The sequence below is a fragment of the Lytechinus variegatus genome, chromosome 16, assembly GCF_018143015.1.
Source record: "Lytechinus variegatus isolate NC3 chromosome 16, Lvar_3.0, whole genome shotgun sequence".
Lineage (NCBI taxonomy): Eukaryota > Metazoa > Echinodermata > Echinoidea > Temnopleuroida > Toxopneustidae > Lytechinus > Lytechinus variegatus.
The window spans coordinates 7,522,882-7,546,264 of NC_054755.1; the positions used below are offsets into that span (position 1 = coordinate 7,522,882).

General features: G+C 36.0%; 1 protein-coding gene across 5 annotated transcripts; it reads left to right on the top strand.

The window, feature by feature from the left end:
- Positions 1–5,126: 5,126 nt before the first annotated feature.
- LOC121430331 (protein crumbs homolog 1-like) lies at positions 5,127–19,374 on the top strand. 5 transcript variants are annotated; one of them, XM_041627608.1, is made up of 7 exons: positions 5,127–6,483; positions 14,793–14,847; positions 15,669–15,851; positions 16,175–16,282; positions 16,954–17,061; positions 18,002–18,283; positions 18,817–19,374. In XM_041627608.1, the coding sequence occupies exons 1-7, from the start codon at positions 6,349–6,351 to the stop codon at positions 18,945–18,947; spliced, it is 1,002 nt and encodes a 333-aa protein (XP_041483542.1). In that variant the 5' UTR covers positions 5,127–6,348; the 3' UTR covers positions 18,948–19,374. The 5 variants fall into 5 exon arrangements, with proteins under 5 accessions (XP_041483542.1, XP_041483543.1, XP_041483544.1 ...); XM_041627609.1 differs by having other exon boundaries at positions 15,672–15,851; XM_041627611.1 differs by lacking the exon at positions 5,127–6,483 and adding an exon at positions 13,569–14,378.
- The last annotated feature ends 4,009 nt before the right edge of the window (positions 19,375–23,383 follow it).

The window sequence follows — 23,383 nt, forward strand, 5'->3', positions numbered from 1 at the left end:
CAGAAACGAACGTAGAGGGCAGCATCACTTTGCTTCCCTCTACGCTCGTTGGATTTTTACTTACTTCGATAGTCAGTTTGTGTGATTTGTCTGTCAGTGTAGCAGAGGTATGATCTGTTTCTTCTGTAACAGTTCAACCAGATCCATCTATCGGTAATGAGAGTCTTTAAGATGGCGTACTCTTCATCACTCTCTACGAAGACCAGAGTAGGGTCCTCCATCATCCCGTTACCCATGGCAACAGCATCCAAACTATTACAGTGGTCTTTAGCCGCATGGTAAGACTCGGATAAGGATGATACCAGGAAACATTTGGTGCCCGCATACTCCCAATCGACTGGACACACTTGATGAAAGGATAAAACGTGGATCACACGATTCATGTAACAGACTATAACAGGAGTCCGTTGCAGAAAGAGTTGCGTTTAAACGCAAGTCAAAAAATCAATCGCAAGTCCCAAATGCGCGCTGTTGATTGGTTGAAAATCAAGTTGCGTGTGATTTTTTAGAGTTGCGATTGATTGCAACTCTTTCTGCAACGGGCCCCAGACCGATTAAGTTTGTTTGCTGTTTTATCAAACAAATTCTAGATGAAGGTTCATCATTCAGGTACAGTTTGTATCATATGAAAGATACCTTATGCACTGGCATAGCAAATCATATTGCTTATCATAACATACTGAAAGTGCTTTTGTTCTACTTTGGGAGCCTCCAGTCCACCCACATTTCCATTGGCATAATAAGGAACCAGGCCAATAATACATTGACTTCAAAGAGGCTAATTATGTATTCACGAGGTCATATCTCAGCTCCCCCCCCCCCCCCCGGACCGATTCGCACCAAATTTGTGGAGTGAGGGTTTTTCATCATGATGTCATATAAAAAACGCAGAAATGCAAAACATTTTTTTTGGTGACGTCATCACTTCGGTACTCTATTACATAATATTCAGTCCATGGATATTCATGAGACGTAGTCTGACTAAATAAACCCAATTGGGTCATGACCATGGAAAGCAAGGTGCTGGGGGTATAATTGTCTATAAGCAGCACCCTCAGATACTCTGGAAGATGTGTTAAAATTGAAAATGTAACTTCTGTAGTGAAATCCTTTTTTGTTTGCTTTTCAATGTGACATCGACAAAAACCTTTTTTTTTGCTTTTAGAAATTACATCAGCACCCCCACTATAAAAGATCGTTCCCAGGACCCTGGATCGGGTACCGTTTACGATAATTAACCCGTATCATTAGTGGGGGAAAATAAGCTTGCCGCCATGAATTACAGAGCTCTGAAGTTATATTTATCTGATGTAGTATTCGAATCGCGAGTGCACTGTAAAACATATCGAATACAATTTTCAAAACAGAACCATCATTAAAGGCCAGGTCTATACCACAGAAAAATATAAACAATAAAGAAAAATCAGACAACCGTAATGCTCAAAATTTCATCATAATCGGATGTAAAATAAGAAAGTTATGACATTTTAAAGTTTCGCTTATTTTTCACAAAATCGTTTTATGCACAATTTAGTCGCATGTAAATGACAGAGTCGATGATGTCCCTCACTCACTATTTATTTGTTTTTTTATTGTAATATTTCAATGTTGTCAGATTTGACAATAAGGTCTGACTTATCTAGAAATGTTTTACCATTGTAGTTCCACATTGTAGTTCTGAGAGAAATAAAACTTTGTTTCACAGGACATGGGGAGAAAATAAGAATACAGTGCGTATCAAAAAAAGTTTATACTTTGAAAAAGCCTTGGGAATTCAAAAATATACAACATGTGGGTAATATTTTCACATACATTCTTGGGTTTGGGTCTCATCTATCCAATGAAAGAAAAAGTTTTGACAGAATGTTACATTTGAGTGAGCACTGTGCATTTTTGTAAAGCTCGTAGAAATTAGCTTGCGCAGAAATGCTTGTTTTCACGCTGTGCCAAGGGGAAAGGGTGAAATCAAACTTACCCTGCGAAACATTTCTCATACATTTCCCTTGCACTTTTAGTCAATTGAAATAAAACGGATACATTTAAGCATTTTGTAACAATTTTGCCACCCGAATTGAAATTTCAACAGTTAGTAAGCACAACCTTTACCCTTTTTGTGCCAGCTGGATCTGAGGACAAAACTGAATCGAACAAAAATTTATATCAGACGTCTCCAGCATTTTTCACTGAGTTTTTATCATTCAAAGTGTGTTTACATTTTATTTTTCATTTAATACTTGTTTCTCCACACTTTTCCCAAGCTTGACAATGATTACCAAATTAAAATCAAGCCTAAGCCATTTCATGTAAATCACAGCTCATTGTAAGCAAATATCGTCTGGATGGTCTCGGTGTGTGGGGGAGTAGGGTGGGGCGCAATGCACTCTTCGAAGTGTTTTGGGCAAGGAAACAAGTTTAAAAAGGTAAAAGATATCTTCAAATCAATTTTACTAGCTGAATTCCATGTTTTCTTCATGATTAAGGTCTACTTTTATTTGCATAACTATTTCAAAGTTCTGCGCAAATCATTTTCACTAACTTTTCAAAAGTAAGTGGTGCTCACTCAAGCGGAAATATTTTTCGACAGTTATATCGTCATTTGCTTAAATGGATCTGTACCAATGTTAAAATGTGGAAAAATCTTCAGGATATTACAAATGTATAATTTTACATGATTTTTTCATAGTGTAAATTTTTTTTGATACGCACTGTATATCTTATTTCATATAATAAAATACAAAAGAAACAGTGAGTGATATCATCATTCCCCTTATTGCATATCGACCTGGATGTGCATATTATTGTTTTGGGAAATTAAGCGAAACTTTAAAAGTAATAACTTTTCTATTGTACATCCGTTTTTGATAAAAATTGTCAGTGTTATGCTGGTTGGATTTTCTCTATTTATTCAAATCAGCTTGTTGTTCGGGGTGGACTTGTCCTTTGATGCAATAGATGTAAAATAAGAACAATTGTATTCATTATAACTACATGCTATATATTAAGAGATTAAAACTAAGGTATAAATTCCAATGAGAGTTATGATCTTGAATATGAATTTCCTGATTTCATCCCTTATTTTAGAAAATATTCAGGCAGCGATTTTAACAGGACGACTATTCAACTTTAAAGGTCATGTCCAAGCCAAGAAAATGTTGAATTGAATGAATAGAGAAAATCAAACCAGAATATCGCTTAAAATGTCATCAAAATCGAATGTAAAAGTTATGACATTTTAAAGTTTCGCTTATTTTTCACAAAACAGTGATATGCACAACTCAGTGACATGCAAATGAGTTCCTCGATGATGTCCATCACTCACTATTTCTTTTTTCTATTGTTTGAATCATACATTCCTTCATTTTTTTAACAGATTTAACAAGGGCCAACTTGACTGAACCATATAGTATTAAACATTGGTAATTCCACATGTTCTGGGAGGAATGATTATTGTTTCACTTGAAAATTGGGAGAAAATCAGAATATTTCATATAGTAAAATACATACATGACATAGGAAATAGTGAGTGGATGACGTCATCAGTCTCCTCATTTGCATATCAGCTAGTATGTGCATATAATTGCTTCGTGAAATCAAGCGAAATTTAAAATGTCATAACATTCTTTTTTTACATCCGATGAAATTTTCAGTGTTATGCTTGTTGAATTTTTCTCTTTTTATTCAATTTTTGTTGGGATGAACTTGTCCATTAAGGAACAATTGATGAACAGTAGAAGAAGAACCGAAGAAGTGAAGATTGTGAAACTTAATAATCAATTGAAAGGCATACGATTACATTAAGATTGACAATACTGAAAATAATTATCAATGACGATAAAATATAACTGAAAATAACAACATACCACTCCTTGATGTATTTCAAACAAGATTAAAGTCATGACCAGTAGTTAATTTTCTTAAAGTGGTAAAAAAGCCGGGTACTAGGGAGGGAAAGATCTACTTCTTCAAGAAGATCGACGACACAGTTTTGGTGTTAATTCGATATAAGGCTTATATATGCTTACTTGGAATCTGACAATGCTTTCCAAGATATGCCTCAAGACAGGAGCAGCTGTAGCCATCCAATTCGTCCTTGCATAATCCTCCATTCTGACACGGATTTGAGTAACATGCTGTAAAAGGGAAAGGGAAAATTCATGGTGACTCCATTGTACTCCTTAGCTGCCGGGTGGTGTTTCATAAGGTTGTTTGTGAGTTAAGTGCGGCTTTACGAACGATTGGTGAATCTTTCTTACCTGCTAAATAATCCAGAATTAAAATTTTATATTGAATATCATTTACCACAAGGAAGGATCACTGGTCGTTCTTAAATTCACTCTAAAGTTCTAAACCTACGGACAGCGTTGTAAAATGGCACAGATCTCGTTCGAATACATTATAGGTTTATTTTGACATACATGTGGTAATTTTGAAGGATTCCTTCTGAATCCATTTGAAAACAAAATATAGATATACATACTACTATACTGCTGCTACTATTACTACTACTACTATTGCTGCTGCTGATGCTGCTGCATGCTACTACCGTTACTACTACTACTACTACTACTGCCACTACCACTATTATTACTACTACAGCAACAACGTTGAGTGAAGGTTAGAAGTCAAGATTCCTAGCATGTCTAGCTTGGCTCCTAGCTGACCAGGCTTCCTTTGGGGATGACAACCCCAGATTGCATCTGTACGGGCTGTGAAGAGGTCCCAGGAGCCAGTGGTTTCGGCCCCTAGGTTATTTTTGGTTCGGGTCGACTGCCCATTCCATCTCATTACTAGTGTCACATTACAAAATGATAAAGCATCAAAACGGACTGATTACATGTTGATGAATATTGGAACGAATGGCCAAGATTATTGTATTGTTGTTTTACCCAAGTAATCTCTTTTGATTTTATTACTCATCTGCGGAGACATCCATCCACGAAGGTCCACACCAGAATAGATGTACTGTATGTTTTTACAAATATACGTGGTCTCCGCTCAAACTGGGGACCTTTAGAACTATCCTTGCTTGGACCCAGACCTTATGTCTTCAGTTTATCAGAAACCTTCTTGAATAGCAAGATTAATGACGATTTGTTTAATGTGCTTGGTTACTCATTTCACAGAAGCGACCGTCCAGATGACTCTAGTTGGGGTGGGATTATGGTGTACTGCAGTTATGCCTTTACTGCTACAAGAATGCCTCGGTATGAAGGACTGCATCAAAGATAACTCTGCCTGAAGATTAATCTACCATGTTTTGTGTGTATAGATCGCCATCTGCTGACGAAATCATTCATAGTGCCATATCAGACTACACTGACACTGTCCAAGCGCTCCACTCAAGATCTGAAATAATTGTTTTGGGTGACCTTAATGCTCACCATGAAGAGTGGTTAGGAAGAACAAAGACAGATACCTGGTGGATCTGCATTCAACTTTGCCACACTCAACAACCTTTGTCAACTTGTAGACGACCCAATCTGCATTGGACGGGATGGAAGCTGTTCCAAACTGCATGGACCTCTTCCTAACTACTTCTCCAGGCAAACACGTGGTATCAGTTGATGAACGTCTCGGCTCTTCTGACCCCTGTGTGGTTACGGACGTAGCTATTAAACTATAGACTTCCAACTACAAGCAAGGCTGGCAAGCGTAAAACCTGGCTGTACGACAAAGCTGGTTGGGATGGCATGTGCTCCTTCCTGTCTGAAGCTAACGGTCCTCCCTTTCAAAGGCGTATAATGCTGATAGTGTTCATATCGCCAGGATCATGCAGTGTGAATGAAAACATTGGTAAGCAATGGACCTTTTCATACCATCCAGGACTATCAAACACGAGTACTCAGATAAGCCATGGTTCAATGGCAGATGTCATGGCCGGGAAAACGTTGCTTTATAGTAAAACCGCAAAATCTTTCGTCAGCTTCGCTTCGTAAAGATAGCTACATCCAGCCAGATTTTGACCTACATGTTCCCTCTCCAAGCACTGATGTTACATCATAATAAGTTAAGAAAAAACGAAACATACAATAAAACATAGTTGTAATACAAGAAGAAGACGAAGACAAAAGAAGAAGAGGAGGAAGAAGAATAATAATAAGAAGAAAATGTTACTCAATATACTCAAACTCAATGAAGGAAAACGTAACTAAATTAACAACACACCACTCCTTTATGTATTTTATATAAGATTGAAGTCATGACCAGTAGTTGAAGTGGTAAACACGGATACTAGAGAGGACAATAACCCCGAAAATATCTACTACTTTAAGAAAATAATTTTTTTTAGTTTAATGCATTACAAGGCTTATATACGCTTACTTGGAATCTGACAATTCTTTCCAAGATATGCCTCAAGACAGGAGCAGCTATAGCCATCCAATTCTTCCTTGCACGATCCACCATTCTGACACGGATTCGAGTTACATGCTGTCAAAGAGAAATTCCAAAAATGGTGACTCCACTGTACAATTTACCTGCCAGGTGGGTGCTTCATAAAGTTGTTTGTTAGTCAAGAGCGGCTTTAAAGGACAGGTCCACCCCAAAATTTGATTTGAATAAAAAAGAGAAAAATCAAACAAATATAACACTGCAAATTTAATCAAAATCGGATGTGAAATAAGAAAGTTATGACATTTTAAAGTTATGCTTAATTTCACAAAACAGTTATATGCACATCCCGGTGGGTATGCAAATGGGGAGACTGATGACATTATCCACTCACTATTTCTTTTGTATTTTATTGTATGAAATATGGAATATTCTATTTTTCTCCTCATTGTCAAGTGAAACAACGATTAATTCCTCCCTGAACATTTGGAATGAGCATTGTTTAATACTATTTGATTCAGTCAAGTTGGTCCTTATTGTAAGATCCATAAAAAAAATGAAATATTGTATAATTGAAAAATAAAAAACAAAAGAAATAGTCAGTGATTGACATCATCGACTGACTAATTCGAGTTGTGAATATCACTGTTTTGTGAAAAATAAGCAAAACTTTAAAATGTCATAACTTATTTTACATCCGATTTTGATGAAAATTTCAGCGTTTTGCTAATTTGATTTTTCTCTATCTATTCAAATCAACTTTTTTCTGGGGTAGACTTGACCTTTGAAAATGATTGGTAAAATTTTCTTACCTGCTACATAACCCCCAATTAACATTTAATGTTGAATATCATTTACCACAAGGAAGGATCACTAGTCGTTCTCAAACTCACTCTTAACTTTCGGCCAGATTTTTAAAATGGCCCCAGATCTATTCCGAATACATTCTAGGTTTATTTTGACATCATAACTGCATACCAGTGGTAATTTTGAAATATTCTTTCTGAATCCATTTGGAAAACATAAAGATACACTACTACTACTACTATACTACTACTACTACTACTACTACTACTACTACTACTACTACTATGGCTGCTGCTACTACTACTGCACACTAAGAAATAAAGGTTTAAAATTGAACCCCGAAAGGTTGATGCAAAATCAGCACCCTATTGGTTCAAAAATTGAACCCCTGATTTGGGGCTAAATAATTGAACCCTGCAGTTGGGGTTCAGTTTTGCACCCTGCGGGTTCAAAACTGCACCCCTAGGGGTTCAATTTACAATTTAGGGGTGTAGTTTTGAACCCGCAGGGTGCAAAAATGAACCCCAACTGCAGGGTTCAAGTTTGGAACCCCCAATGTACTGATTTTGCATCAACCTTTCGGGGTTCAATTTTGAACCTTTATTTTTTCTTATTTCTACTTTAAATGCAAACTTGAATCTTTGCTAAACACTATGTTTGATGAAAATATTACCTGGAAATGCACAATACATGTTAGTGTTGTTTCGTGCTCTCTGTGACACTCTGAGGTGCTGAGGTGTTGACCGACACTTTCCATCACCAAGCACTGATAATACATCATGATAAGATAAGAAAAAACTAAACATAGAATTAAACATAGTTGTAATAGAAAATAATAAAGGTGGAAGAAAAGGAAGAAGAAGAAAAAGAAGAAGAAGAAGATGAGGGAGACGAAAAAAAGCAAGAGCAAAAACAAACAAAGAAGAAAAGAAGAGGGAGGAGGAAAAGGAGAAAATACAATTTATTGAATTATAAGGCATTATGGAATCATGGCAATGGCATTATTTTAAATTAAGTTTTGAATTTCTCATCATATTCATCTTCAGGTAACTAAATTTCTAAAATAGAGGTATCTAAATTTTTAAAATTCATTGTTTGATGACTCGCACATAAAACAATAACATCTGATTTATACACGAAGGTAAACACATCAACACAAAGGTAAACACATCAACACAATCATGTAGACCCCATGTTTACACCCCCCCAAAAAATAAATAAATAAATAATTTTACTACCAGTAGCAACTAAGATATCACAGAGATCCGAAAGAGTTTATTATAGATATCAGCTGTTATCACGATTTCAAACTTAGTTCGTACAGTATCCAATGAAATGACCATTAGGTGTGTGTATGTATAAATAAGAATGCGCCTAAGGACTGGAAAAATGGTATTTGCTTAGAAATTGAAGAAATAGGCATGGCATTCCATTAAATAACGGGGTGGGGGTCACAAAGATTTAAGTATGACGTATGGAGCTTTGCAAGAAAACTCAAATGTTTGTAAAAACCCCTGGTCTTTTTTTAGTCAACAATAATACACTGTCCCACGTGAAAAGTGATAAGAAAGGGTTAAAGTAGAAAGCTTACCGTCGAATGGTTGATGGAGTATAGACAATACCAAGATTAGTAGCTTTGAAGAGTTCTTAAAAAATAGAAAGAATATAATGATAAATTATTATGATAAAATAATATGCAACACATGCATGATAATAAACTCTAATAAATAGTAATTAATACTAAAGTACTACTACTACTACTACTACTACTATGACTACTACTACTACTGTTATTACGACTACTACTACTACTTCTACTACTACTACTGTTATTACTACTACTACTACTATACTACTGCTATCATTACTAATACAACTTTATAATCCTATGACTATTATCGGAATTATGAAGGCGCTATAATGATGCTTCTTGGAGCATTTTTAATTTTAGCCCCACTATCTTACACAATCACTAGCGTATTGAATGGGGGGGGGCTTTGGGGGCCAGTGACCCCCCCCCCAAAAAAAAAAAAAAGATTTACACGACTAAGAAAAATTAGAAAAAGGTGGAAAAGGAAAACAAATGGAATTGTGACAGTATCATGTCAACATCTGCAATCTATGGTTCAAGTTTTTTCTAAAGATAAAAGAAAAAATATCTCACTCGCTTCGCTCGCTTCCAGATTTTTAGAAATCTTGCCCCATAGCGTCATGTCTGCCCCCTCAAATTTGTTTTACTTCATTACCCTTCTGCATTACTTACCATTGTGATGAAGGCCCTTGTACTTGCCGCGTTGTCATGAAGAATCTGGAGTTTCATTACAATATGGTAAACTTTGACTGTCAAGTAAAGTGTCGCAAACTATCACCTTTTTCGTAAAAAACCCGCAATGTTATTAAAACGGACGTAACATTGTTTTAATCGTACATTCCGGGGTCACGGAGACCGTCTTTGCTATACATCATACATTATTTTATGAAGAATAGTTAAGAGTGTCTAATTGAGAAAGTGCACTCTTCCATAAACTCAATATTTGATTAGTTTATCGTCGTTCAATACAGTGGTTTCTTTTATGCGATTCTACGTGGATGGATGGATGAATGGATGGATGCAGAAAGGAAATTAAAATTACTTCGTACTAATATAATTGGATATCAACATGTTAATAAATCCTTTATGATGCCCAACACAATCAATTATAAAGAAAAACCATGTATCATAAACACAATGACACTGCATGCATTAGAGTAATTTTATTGTAAAGTCACTCCAGGTTTCCTCACAGGTGAGACGAGTTTGCTGCTGCGACAGTTGCAGCAAACTTTACATTTAGAGAAGGCCAATTTCGTTTCAAATCGTAGCCAATCGCAAGATTGCTCTAAGGTCATTACGCTTTTATTTCGATAAGGATTATAGCATAGTTACAGATTTGAAAATAGGTATTTATATGATGATTTAGAACATTACACAGTGAAATATCCCATGTTTAAATTTTAGTATCAATTTCTACTACGTTTTATTTCACATTCGGGTCGCAGACCAATCGTAAGGTGTGCGGTGTCCTTTATTTTGTTTCAAATCCTATCCAATCGCAAGATTGCTATAAGGTCATTACGCTTTTATTTCGATAAGGATTATAGCATAGTTACAGATTTAAAAATAGGTATTTATATGATGATTTAGAACATTGTACAGTGAAATATCCCATGTTTCGATTTTAGTATCAATTTCTACTACGTTTTATTTTAAACCTGGTCGTGTGGTCCAGTGGTTAGAGCATTGGACTCATAATCGCAAGGTTGTGAGTTCGAATCCCAACTCTGCCATTGTCTCCACTTTGATAAAAAGGCCCAAGAGTGATATCTGTCGTCTATAACGTCAGCCACTATGACTGATTAACCTAGACGTTAAATGTTTCCAAGGTAATTGGTTATATACCAGCTTGGCGTTTACCAGCAAAAAATGCTGTCCTGCCAAGTTCCTACGGGAGTTACCACAAACAGAAACAGAAACATTCGGGTCGCAGACCAATCGTAAGGTGTGCGGTGTCCTTTATTTCGTAATTCAAGCCCAATAACGTGAGAGGAGTTACTTGTTATCTTGATTAATTAGTCATATTACCTTTTAAGCCGAGTGACGTTGACCTTTAAGTAAAGGTAATGACCAAAGTCATGACATGAATGAGTTGTTCACATAAAAAAAGTTACAGGCCAACTAACAAACGTAGAGGGCAACAACACAAAGCAGTGTCGCTGCCGTCCTCAACGTCAGCGGCGTAACAGGAGTCGGTGGCCAGGGGGGGAGGGGATGGCAAGAGCCAAAACTTTCCAGGTCATATCATGGTATGAACAGGTGTAATGGTGTAATATGGCGACGATTTTGAGAGGGCCAGACATTTCGTATCAGGCAGAATGTATCTTTTAACAAAAGTTGCGAACGAGCGAAGAGAGCGAGCAATTTTTTTTTACATTTTTAATGCAAAAATCATTTTTTGTGATATATTTTGAGATGATATCCAGAGAATAATGTATTTCACTCTTCTCTGTTTCCATTCCTTTCTTGTGGTCTGTATGCCACTGTGAACATGATTCTTTGCGGCAGTAGCGTGAAAAGTAAAAAAAAACGAGAGGCGCAGTAAAATGGCTCATGTGCTAAAAACAAAAAGCTGCTTAATATAAGTCCCAAGCGAGCGAGATTGAAAATCACATTTTCATGAGAATTTAACTTTAAGATTTTTTTTCATTAGTATTTCATTCAGTAAATGAAATCATATCATACACTTTTCCTTTGCTTTTCTGTCCTCCTTTTTTTTCTTGGTTGTCGAACTTTTGGGGACCATGGCCCAACCCTTCCATACTCATATACGGCAGTGCTATGCGGTTGGGGTCCGTCTTGAGCCCCCGGAACTTCTTGATATCAAAACGATTTAAACCTCGCATTGCCGCTATTTTTAATCAAATCTCGGGTATACAGAATATATAGCTTTTACACAACACATTTATTCAACCCAGTTGAACCAGATATTTTGAGGGGGCAAAACAAAGCAATGTGGGAAAATTTTGAAAAAGCGAGCTGGAATAAAAATGCCTATTGAAATTAAATTTTAATTATGTGATAGATATCCATTATATTAAGCAAATAACACATTTATTTGTTTCCATGCATTTCATTAACGTTGTCTCCTATAATTTATTTTTTTCCCTCTTTGGTGTGGAACGAAGACCTCCCCCCCCCCGCCTGTACGCCAGTGATTGAACGTAGAGTTTAATGTAGGAAGGGTCCCTACAGTGGGGCCATTTGAAGGTTATATGTGAAGAGTCCCGTCTGCGTGGGGTCTGGGGCAAAGCCCCGGTAGCTTATTTGCATAAAATGTAGCAAGCTTACAGCACAATGTTGTATTCATTCCATCTTTCTTCCCGCTCTTTATTTTCTATCATCGGCAGCCCGATCATGTTATTAGTTTGTTTTTCTGGTCCCTTTTCTTTATTTTCCAATTTAGCTTTTGACTAATTGCTTTCCATTATATCATGTTTTAATTTATTTCCCATTATGCTATTGCATTACACAGGCCTGTTTCTGAATTATTTGTTCTTTCTCAAATGTTCTTTAGTTCCTTTTCCCGCTTTCCTTTTCCATTATTTTTTTCTTTTTCTTCGTTTTCTTTTCACTTTTCCCTTTCCATTTCCTCCTTTCTTTTCCCCTCTTCTTTCCCTTTCCATTTCTTTCTTTCTTTCTCCCTTCCTTTTTCCTCTTTATAAAGAGGAAAATTCATTCTTTTACGTCATGAGTTTGAATTTTTAAAAAGATTTTGTAATAGGGAAAATCTTTTATCTAAAACATGAAACGCAATAATTATTTTCATGCAACAAAAGTTGTTGTTTTTACCTTTAATTTCTGTTTGAGCACAAATGATTTTTAGATTATGATAAAGCTGAAGATATAAGCTTTAATATGATATAATTTTATAAGAAGAGGTATATCAGATGGGTCAGCAGCCAGCTTTTCATAGGCCAAGTACATTTAGCAGCTCAAAAACAAGAATACTGCGCTCTGATTGGTCATAGAGACCACACACCCACGCAAATTCCAATGTTCCCCACACTTGGCCTCCGAAGGTCACACTCAACATGTAGAAATCTTTATAAATTTCCCGCTCCTGTTGTTTTGAAATATGATAAAGACATACGAACAACATTGTTAATCTAGGTACGCATCTTCACTCTTGTCATATAGTCTTTTACATGATGGATCCATAAGAAATGTGTGGATGTGAAATTATCGCATTAAGGTCGGACTGGGTTAAGTTAAGCCATGGAAATTCTTATGGTAATGTATATATATATATATATAAAAGAACAAACTTAAAAAGCCATCGATATGCAGGCAGAAAGGGGCATGCATAATTAAATGACTGTTCTTTTCCTTCAAGGGAATGTTAGGATTTATAGAGGATTAGCAAGTGAATAAACTTTAAATAAAAAATTGGCATGCTGGTTCTTCTTCCCCCATACATTTTGTACATATTTTTTTTGTGGCTCAACTTACCCCACAGATGGGGCAAGTTGAGCCATTTGACATCTCTTTTTTCAAAGGTGACAGTGACTTTCAGTGTGGGGGTAGGAAGTTATACATAGGTGAAAAATATGTCAAAAGAATTAAATTTTAAGACAAGGTACTTATTTCTACAAAATTATTAATCATATAAATTCTTACATGCAAAAAGCAAAAAATGTCACAATTTATCCCGCCTTCCCCTATTGTTTATTTTCATTTGGTCTAATGCCGATTCGTCCAATTACCAACTTTTCTACTATCATTTGGTCTACCATCAGTTCGTCCACTATCCACGTAGTCTAGTGATCATTTTGTCTAACAACCAGTTGGTCCAATAGCCATTTAGTCCATATACCATTTGGTCTAATTGGCCTAATCGTCAAATGAATGAAAATCAAATGAATATTGCACCAACTAATTATGAGACGAAATGGTCTTAGACAAACTGGTAATTACACGAAATAATGATTGAACGAAATGGTCTTTGGACCAAATGGGTGAAAGACAGCATTTTGATGGAGGGAATGGCATTAGACTAAATGAATGATATACTATTGGTTGAGTAGACGAATTGGCAAGTTACCCTTAAATCTAGATGATCATAATGCCCTATTGCAGCCTATAACCTTACTAGATGAAAAAAAGCTAGAGGCCACTGTCGCAGCAGCACACTCATCTCACCTCCAAGGGAACCTTGACTGCTCTTAACTATTTAATTATTGCAATGCATGAAGTGTCATTGTGTAAATGATGCACGGTTTGTTGTTAAAATGATTATGTTGGGCATCATAAAGGATTGATTAACATGTTGCTATCCAATTATATTCTTGCGAAGTAATTTTAATTTCCTTTCTGCATCCATCCATCCATGTATAATTGCATAAAATAAACAGTGAATTGAACGACGATAAACTAATCAAATATTGAGTTTATGGTAAAGCGCACTTTCTCAATTAGACACTCTGCGATTCTTCGTAATTGTATAATGTATAGCAAAGACGGTCTATGTGACCCCGAAATGTACGATTAAAACAATGTTACGTGCGTTTTAATAACATTGCGGTTTCTTTATGAAAAAGGTGATAGTTTGCGACACTTTACCTGACAGTCTAAGTTTACCATAATGTAATGAAACTCCAGTTTCTACATACAGAACACGGCAAGTACATGGGCCTTCATCAAAATGGTAAGTAATGCAGAAGCGTAATAAAGTAAAAAATATTTTGAGGGGGCAGCCATGGGGCAACATTTCTAAAAAAAAAAAAAAAAAGCTAGGAGCGAAGCGAGTGAGATATTTGTCTTTTATCTTTAGAAAAAAAATGAACCTTAGGTTGGAGAAGGATGTTGATATGATATTGAGAAAGTACTGTCACATTTGGCCTTTAGTAGTAATGGTGGTGGTCATGGTGGTAGTATAGTAGTAGTAGTAGTAGTAGTAGCAGCAGCAGCAGCAGTAGTAGTAGTAGTAGTAGTAGTACTACTACTACTACTATATACTACTACTTCTACTACTACTACTACTACTTGCTTGTAAACATGCGTGTGCTTAATTTTATTTTATCATAATAATTCATCATTGTATTCTTTCGATTTTTTAAAGAACTCTTCAAAGCTCCTAATCGTGGTATTGTCTATACTCCATCAACCATTCGACGGTAAGCTCTCTACTTTAACCCTTTCTTATCACTATTCACGTGGGACAGTGTATTATCGTTGACTAGAAAAAGACCCGGTGGTGTTTCACAAACATTTGAGATTCCTTGCAACGCTAGCATACGTCATACTTAAACCTTTGTGAACAGCCTCCCCCGCCCCTGTTATTGTAATGGAATGCCATGCCTCTTTTGAACATTTCTAAGCGAATACCATTTCTTCCAGAAACTTTTGGCACATATATTTCTTATTCATACATATGGGCACTTTGATTGTCATTTCATTGGATTCTTTACGAACTCATTTTTAAATCGAGACAACACTTGGTATTTATCATCAACTCTTTCGGATCTCGTTGATATCTAAGTTGTCTACTGGTTGTAAAATTATGGGGTTTTGTGGGGGGGGGGTATACATGGGGTCTACATGATTGTGTTGATGTATTTACCTTCGTGTATAAATCAGATGTTATTGTTTCATGGGCGAGTCATCGAACAATGAATTTTAAAAAGTGATTTAATTGAAGATGAATCTGACGATAAATTCTAAACTTAATTTCAGAATAGTGCCATCGTCCTGATTTCATGTCTTATAATTCAATTAATTGTATTTTTTCTCCTTTTCCTCCTCCCTCTTCTTCTTTTTTTTTGCTCTTGCTCCATTCATCCTTTCTTCTTCTCCGTCTTCATCGTCTACTGCATCTCTTTCTTCCTTTCTTCTTTCTTCTTCTTCTTCTTTTTCCACCTTTTTCCCCATTTTTAATTACAACCGTGTTTTATTCTATGTTTCGTTTTTTTTTTAAATAACCTTTCTGATGTAACAGCAGCGGTTGGTGATGGAACATGCTGCTCAGTACCTCAAAATGCATGTCCCTATCGAATCTTCGAGCATACAGGTGAATTTGTTCAGTTTGTCGCAAAGTATTTGACACGTGATCACCCAGAATATGACGTCAGAGTGCCACAGGAAGCTTGGGACAAAACGAACATGTATTGTGCATTTCCAGGTACTATTTAATTATTCATTATGTTTAACAGAGTAGTAGTATTAGTAGTAGTAGTAGTAGTAGTAGTAGTAGTAGTAGTAGTAGTAGTAGTAGTAGTAGTAGTAGTAATTCTAGAGTGAATTTAAGAATGGCTAGAGATCCTTCCTTGTGGTAAATGATATTCAACATTAAATGTTAATTCGGGATTATTTAGCGAGGAAGAAAGTTCCACCAGTCGTTCTTAAAGCCGTTCTTGACTTACAAATAACTTTATGAAACACCCACCTGGCAGGTAAATTGTACAGTGGAGTCACCATTTTTGGAATTTCCCTTTCCTTTTACAGCATGTAACTCGAATCCGTGTCAGAATGGTGGATCGTGCAAGGAAGAATTGGATGGCTATAGCTGCTCCTGTCTTGAGGCATATCGTGGAAAGCATTGTCAGATTCCAAGTAAGCGTATATATAAGCCTTTTATTGCATTAAACTAAAAAAATATCTTCTTAAAGTGGTAGATATTGTCGGGTTTTTGTCCTCTCTAGTATCCGTGTTTACCACTTCAACTACTGGTCATGACTTCTATCTTATATAAAAGACATAAAGGAGTGGTGTGTTATTAATTTAGTTACGTTTTCCTTCATTGAGTTTGAGTGTTTTAAGTAACATTTTCTTCTTCTTTTTCCTCTTCTTCGTCTTCTTCTTGCATTACAACTATGTTGCATTGTATGTTTCGTCTTTTCTTAGCTTATCATGATGTAACATCAGTGCTTGGTGATGGAACATGTCGGTAAAAATCTGGCTGGATGTAGCTATATCTTTACGAAGCGAAGCTGACGAAAGATAGCGGTTTTACTATAAAGCAACGTTTTCCGGCCTTTTGCTTCTTAGTAGTTGAAGTAGTAGTAGTAGTAGTAGTAGTAGTAGTAGTAGTAGTAGTAGTAGTAGTAGTAGTAGTAGTAGTAGTAGTAGGAGCTGTAGTAGTAGTAGTAGTAGTAGTAGTAGTAGTAGTAGTTGTAGTAGTAGTAGTAGTAGTAGTAGGAGTAGGAGTAGTAGTTATGAAACACCCACCAGGCAACTAAAGAGTACAATGGAGTCACCATGAAATTTCCCTTTCCCTTTTACAGCATGTTACTCCAATCCGTGTCAGAATGGTGGATCGTGCATGGAAGAATCGGATGGCTATAGCTGCTCCTGTCTTAAGGCATATCTTGGAAAGAATTGTCAGATTCCAAGTAAGCATAATTATATAAGCCTTGTATTGCATTAAACTCCAAAACTGTGTCGTCGATCTTCTTAAAGTAGCAGATATAGTCGGGGATATTGTCCTCCCTAGTAGCGGGGGGGGGGGGAGGGTTGCCACTTAACTTACCGGTCATGACTTTATAATCTTGTCTAAAATGCATCAAAGAGTGGTATGTTGTTAGTTTTCATAATGTTTTTTCTTAATTAATGTTGATAATTAGTTTCCTTATTATTAGTGGTCATGTAATCGTATGCCTTTCCATTGATTATTAAGTTTCATCATCTTCACTTCTTTAGTTCTTTTTCTACTGTTCGTCTATTGTTCATTAAAGTTGAATAGTCGTCCTATTAAAATCACTGCCTGAATATTATCTAAAATTAGAGATAAAATCAAGAAATTCATATTCATAATCGTAACTCTCATTGGAATATTATACCTTAGTTTTAATCTCCAAATATAGCATGTAATTATAAAGAATATAATTGTTCTTATTGTAAATAAATTGCAATAAGGGAAAAGTCCACCCCCTATAAGAAGTTGATTTTAATAAAAAGAGAAGAATCCAACAAGAAAAATTTTATGAAAAAGGATGTAAAAAAAAAAAAGTATGACATTTTAAAGTTTCGCTTAATTTCACAAAAGAATTACCTGAATATGCACTCCTCGCAAATGAGCTTCACAAGGAGGTGCATATTCAGGTAATTCTTTTGTGAAATTGACCCACCCCCTTCTGTCTTTATTGGTAGTTTTTCATTTTCATTTAATCTTACTATTTTTATTCGTTTTCTACCCCATCATTTTCAGGTAACATTATGCCATTTGTTATGTATATTATGTTATTTGTTTTGAAAGTAGAATAGATAAATAAAAATAAATAAATATAGTCTTTTACATGAATCGTGTGATCTACGTTTTATCCTTTCATCAAGTGTGTCCAGCCGATTGGGAGTATGCGGGCACCAAATGTTTCCTGGTAACACCCTCAGTCGTGTCTTACCACGCGGCTAAACTCCACTGCAATAGTATGGATGCTGTTACCATGGGTAACGGGATGATGGAGGACCCTGCCCTGGTCTTCATAGAGAGTGATGAAGAGTTCGCCATCTTAAAGACTCTCGTTGATAATCCATGGGTCTGGTTGAACTGTATAAGAATAAGCGGATCATACATCTGCTACAGTGACAGACAAATCACAGAAAGTGACTATCGAAGTAAGTAAAAATCCAACGAGCGTAGAGGGAAGCATTTCCTATAGACTCGTGTGTTAAAGTGGCATTAAAAAATAAGGAGGAAATTCGAGGGTTGAATGTTTACTACCAGTGGATAGGATAAATGTCTGACATTCCATATCTGACCAAAAAAGGGTACCTCGACCGGCTCATTTTAAAAATAAATCAGCATTTATGAAGACCTGACGGGACCAAATTTATCACTTGAGAGAGTAAAATGACGCTAATTCTTTCGCAAGTAAAAATATAGTTCCATATAGTGGTGATATATCTTTCCAATTTGGAAAAAAGTAAGTTCAGTAGGTACCCTCCCTAGAACATGTAGAATAAGTGTTAGATTGTCAGTCATATTCATTCATTTTTGTAAATCAGCAATATCAAATTTAAAAATTGAGCAATGGGTTGGCTCGAATGAATATCTATGGCCTGCCAGTTGTGATCAAGCGAAGTTGATCAGGAGCATGCAGCTAACAGCGAATTTCCTTATAACTTTGTCTTTTCTTATACCTGTATAGACTGGGCCTCTAACCAACCTGACAATACCAGAGATTGCGTGCCTTTGAGAATGACAGATGGCACGATGCATGATAATCGATGCACTTATCAATATACCTTGGTATGCCAAGTTACCATAAGGGAGAAATAGTAGCAGTACATGACAAAGTGATTTCATTCTATTGAAGACTAGTCATGCTAATCCTGGGTCCCGTCTGCGATATTCTTCTGTCAGTACTTGTGCAACCGACAAGAGAGGGGGCTGTGTTTGGAATTCTAAATCAGACTATAAATCATGGACTTGAGTCTTGCCTCAATTTTTCGTTTAAAAAAAATTCCTTGAAAAGGCGAGACTCGATCCCGCGTGCATGAACTCGACTGCAGGATTATTGGCTTATTGATGAAGACACACAAATTGAGCTGATTGGTGGGTGTGGCTTAATGGTCTGATTAAGACACACCAATCAAGCTAATCGATGGGTTGGAAAGGTTATATTATAACTACATGTATTCGTGTCGCCATGAATATTCATGAGGCGATGAAGTCACGGCTGTGGTGTAATGTGCCCTCTCGCGTCTGCTGCATCGCATCCCATCTTGCAAAGCAGTTTTGATCGATCCGATCGACCACGAGAATTAAAAAGCCACTTAGCTTGTTTGTTCAAAATTATTTCTAGATATGATGCATTGTCATTTATTCATATATGTTTTGAAGATAATTGGGGTGCCCCTTTTTGTTTACTAAGGACATCGTGCAAATTTCCTGTAGAACGAATTATGACAATGATGGATTTTTACACAATTTAGATGAGTTTACTTTACGTTATACAGTGCGTCCCACAAAACACGAAACCGAGATTTATCGATGATTTATCATAACTTAATCACAAATACAGTAGACAAATGACCTACCATTGTAAAGCTTAGAATCTCCACTTTCATCCAAAAGTACTTAGATTATTTCTCATTCACACATGAGTGAGCAAAAACAATTTGAAGAGGGGATACCAAAAGATCACTTGGCGGCCGGGCTGTATCTGGGTTTCAAAAAGAAAACCACATTTTTAAAAGTTCAATATCTGCTCGTTAATTTGATATTTCAATTACAGAAAGTGGTAAAGAAATAACAAAGTTATGGTTATTTGAAAAAGGCTTGAATTTTAATAAGTTAAGTTATGATCACCGCTTAATCTCGGTTTCGTTTTTCTTTCTGGGACGCACTGTATTTTATTACAAATAATTTACATTAATCTTTTTGTCAAACCATCAAACAACATCTTGTCAAATTAAACTAAATAATTCTTTCTGATGATTTTGCGGTTTCAACAACAATTGTATTTGGTTTATTCTTCTCTCATGTAATTAACATTCATGCTGATGACGTACGACTGTGCATAGATCAGTGCTGTGCACTTTCATTACGTAACTTTGGCGTCAACGAACATAGAGGGCAGCAACAGCCATGTGTGGCTGCCCTCTACGTTCGTAAGTTGCCATGCAACGATTTTTATGTGAACAACTCATTCATGTCGTGATTTTGGTCATCACTTTGGTTACTTAAACGTTATTTTATCACGTCACTCGGCTAAGATAAGTAATTATACTCACGTTATTGGGCGTGAATCAAGAAATAAAGGACACCGCACACCTTACAATTGGTCTGCGATCCGAATGTGAAATAAAACGTAGTAGAAATTGATTGTTGAAAGATGGCATATTTTACTGCGTAATGTTCTAAACTATATACAAATACCGATGTTCAAGTCTGTAACTATGCTTTAATCCTTATTGAAATAAAAGCGCAATTGATATGCAATCGTAATGACGTCATGGCAATCGTACGATTGGCTACGATTTGAAACGAATTTGGCCTTTTCTAAATGTAAAGGCTTTTAATTTTTCAAATTTGTTATATTGGGGTTCTTACAGTTGTTACGATACTGCAACAAATAACAATGAAAATTTCGTTTTAACTTTTATTTCCTTTTCTTTTCATAGAGGAAATATATAGATCACTACACAAAATTTAAATAAATATTTATGTTACATCTCTTGATGTGCAGATTATAATCCAAAATTAAATCCAGATAAAATCCTAGTTGGCTGGCGAAAATTCCTTAAATTAAAGTTAACAATGATGGCGATGATGAAATTGATGTTGAAGCACGATCGAATAACAACAGTAACTGTAACGAGTTAAAAAGTCTATGAAGACGATGTTGATGATGATTAACAGTCAATTTCAGCAATCCATGGGTTTAAAAGCGTACATTAAACAGGTTGATGATCTCGATGAGAAATGAAAATTCCTCTCTCAAAGTAACTGCAAACTATTCATTGGTGGCGTACAAATAATTCAACAGAAGATAAATGTTGTATTCCAGTTGGAAATAAACTATGGTTGACATAAAGTCTGGTGTTAAACTCTTGAGTTCTAGTCTGATATGATGTCCTTAAAGAAACTGCCAGCTTATAAATTATTCACTATTCTGGAAGCTTCTATAGTATTGTCTACAAAAAGAAAATTCTGCCAATTTCCAGAGCAGTCTAATTTAAGAAGACTCTTGAATGACCTCAGTGAAATTAACAATGTAAACAACATAGCTAATCCTATTGTTCTATTCACTGCCAAAACGAGTCTATTGTGAACAATCTCTATTTGGAAATAACAAAATTCCTCAACCTTTAAATAGGTGTAGGCATGACTAACAAAGTTTTACTGAGACATTCTGGAATATTCTTAATCATTCTTTGCGTATCCGGACATCTACCCCCTGGACATCCACCTCCGGACATCCACCACCCGGACATCCACCCCCTTAGGACATCTACCCCCTAGGACAAGTACCCCCGGACATCTACCCCCCGGACATCCACCCTCGGACATCTACCCCCGGTCTTATTTAATGCAAATGTTGGCCAATTCTTCAATAATGTTTGCACGAAAGACCTTTTCAAATGTTACAGATTCCTTCGTTGTTTTCCGTATATATGCGATGAGTTTCAATCACTAGGGGCCTAAATCCACAAGTACATCTTTCCTGTGATTTTGGATAAATGAGGATGTGATTAAATGGGCTAGAACACTTGGAGTCACTTTTGCTTACATTACTTGTTGCTATAACTGGCAAGTATTCTGGCTATCAAAAACAAGAACTAGAAAAAAATTGATATTCGCAAATACGTCAATTTCGATAGCAATTCAGAGATATTTCTTACAATTTCTAACTGGAGACACTCAAGTTATGTCTAACAATAAAAGATTATATCAGGATATGAAATAATTATCATTTTTATCAACATTGGGGAGTTTGCGGAATTTTGGGACTATTTTTTTTCTCATTTTTAATGGATAATACTTTGGGGCAACAAGTAATTATGCAGTAAAAGCAAATATCATTCTGCCATATCGAACATATTTTGTGCCATATCTTGCATGGGCGACTCTCGAACGTACGTATATTGTCGCCCCAAAGCATGCATTTTGGGGAATTTTCAGGGGCAATTTGGGCCGACATGAGGGCAAAATCGTCCGTCACCCTTATGTATTTCCGAGGCTGAATCATAATGCTCTAACATAGCAACATGTTGGGGGTAAACACCCACATAGGCTCGTTTGTTAATATCACCCTTTTAGAAGTACATTTAGAACAAGTGTACTTATATATTTTTTCTTCTCAGTAGATTAAAAAAAATCGTTTGTATCCTGACCAGTATCGTGATTTCTTTGTCTGGCGTTTTGCTTTCTTTCCTTAAAAATATACTGGCCTTCAAGGGGAAAGGGGGGTCAAGAAAGCAGACTGAGAGACAGAAAGTGGAGAACAGACTAAAAAGTTGTTTAGAGAACTGAAATAGTGAGAAATTGGTAAATTTGATATATCGTTTTTATACAAAACTTACATTTATCCTGTAATCTGAAGGCCTATATGATATAAAGAAAACAAAATTTCTTGAATTTGGGTTTATCATTTACCAATGAATTCCACTTTTTGATGGAAAATTACAGTCCAAACTAAATTCAAACGAACAAGTAGAGAATACAAAATCACGATGATTTTTTTTCTAAACTTTGGGTTTATGATTTACCGATGAATAAACGACATACGGGTATCATCGTAAATGTTGCTAATCAAGTGCGGAGCAATATGGAGGCATGATAAAAGTTGCAATCGTGCCCCCATACCGCCCCATCCCCTCCTCCCTACCAAAAACTATGCAATTGATAAAGAAGAAAAAGAGTGCACGAGGGAAATGGTCATGCACCCACCGTCGATGAATAGAAATTTGTAAATGTTTTTTCCCCCATAATTCCATTAAACGTCAAAAAAAACACAACTTTCACGAGCATTAATAAATATCACAAGCAGATCTGTGTTGTCTATTTCAACACGTGCCTACGTGTTTTAATTCAATACAATGAGTTGTTAACTTGACATGAACGTGTGAACATGAATAAGCTAATGTAAATACATTGCACAACACTGACAGGCTTAAATATTTATCATTGATCATTGACTTCATTAAATTGTTTTGAATACACAATGCATCTATGTGAGCTGTAACGTTTCCACAATTAAAGCAAATCAA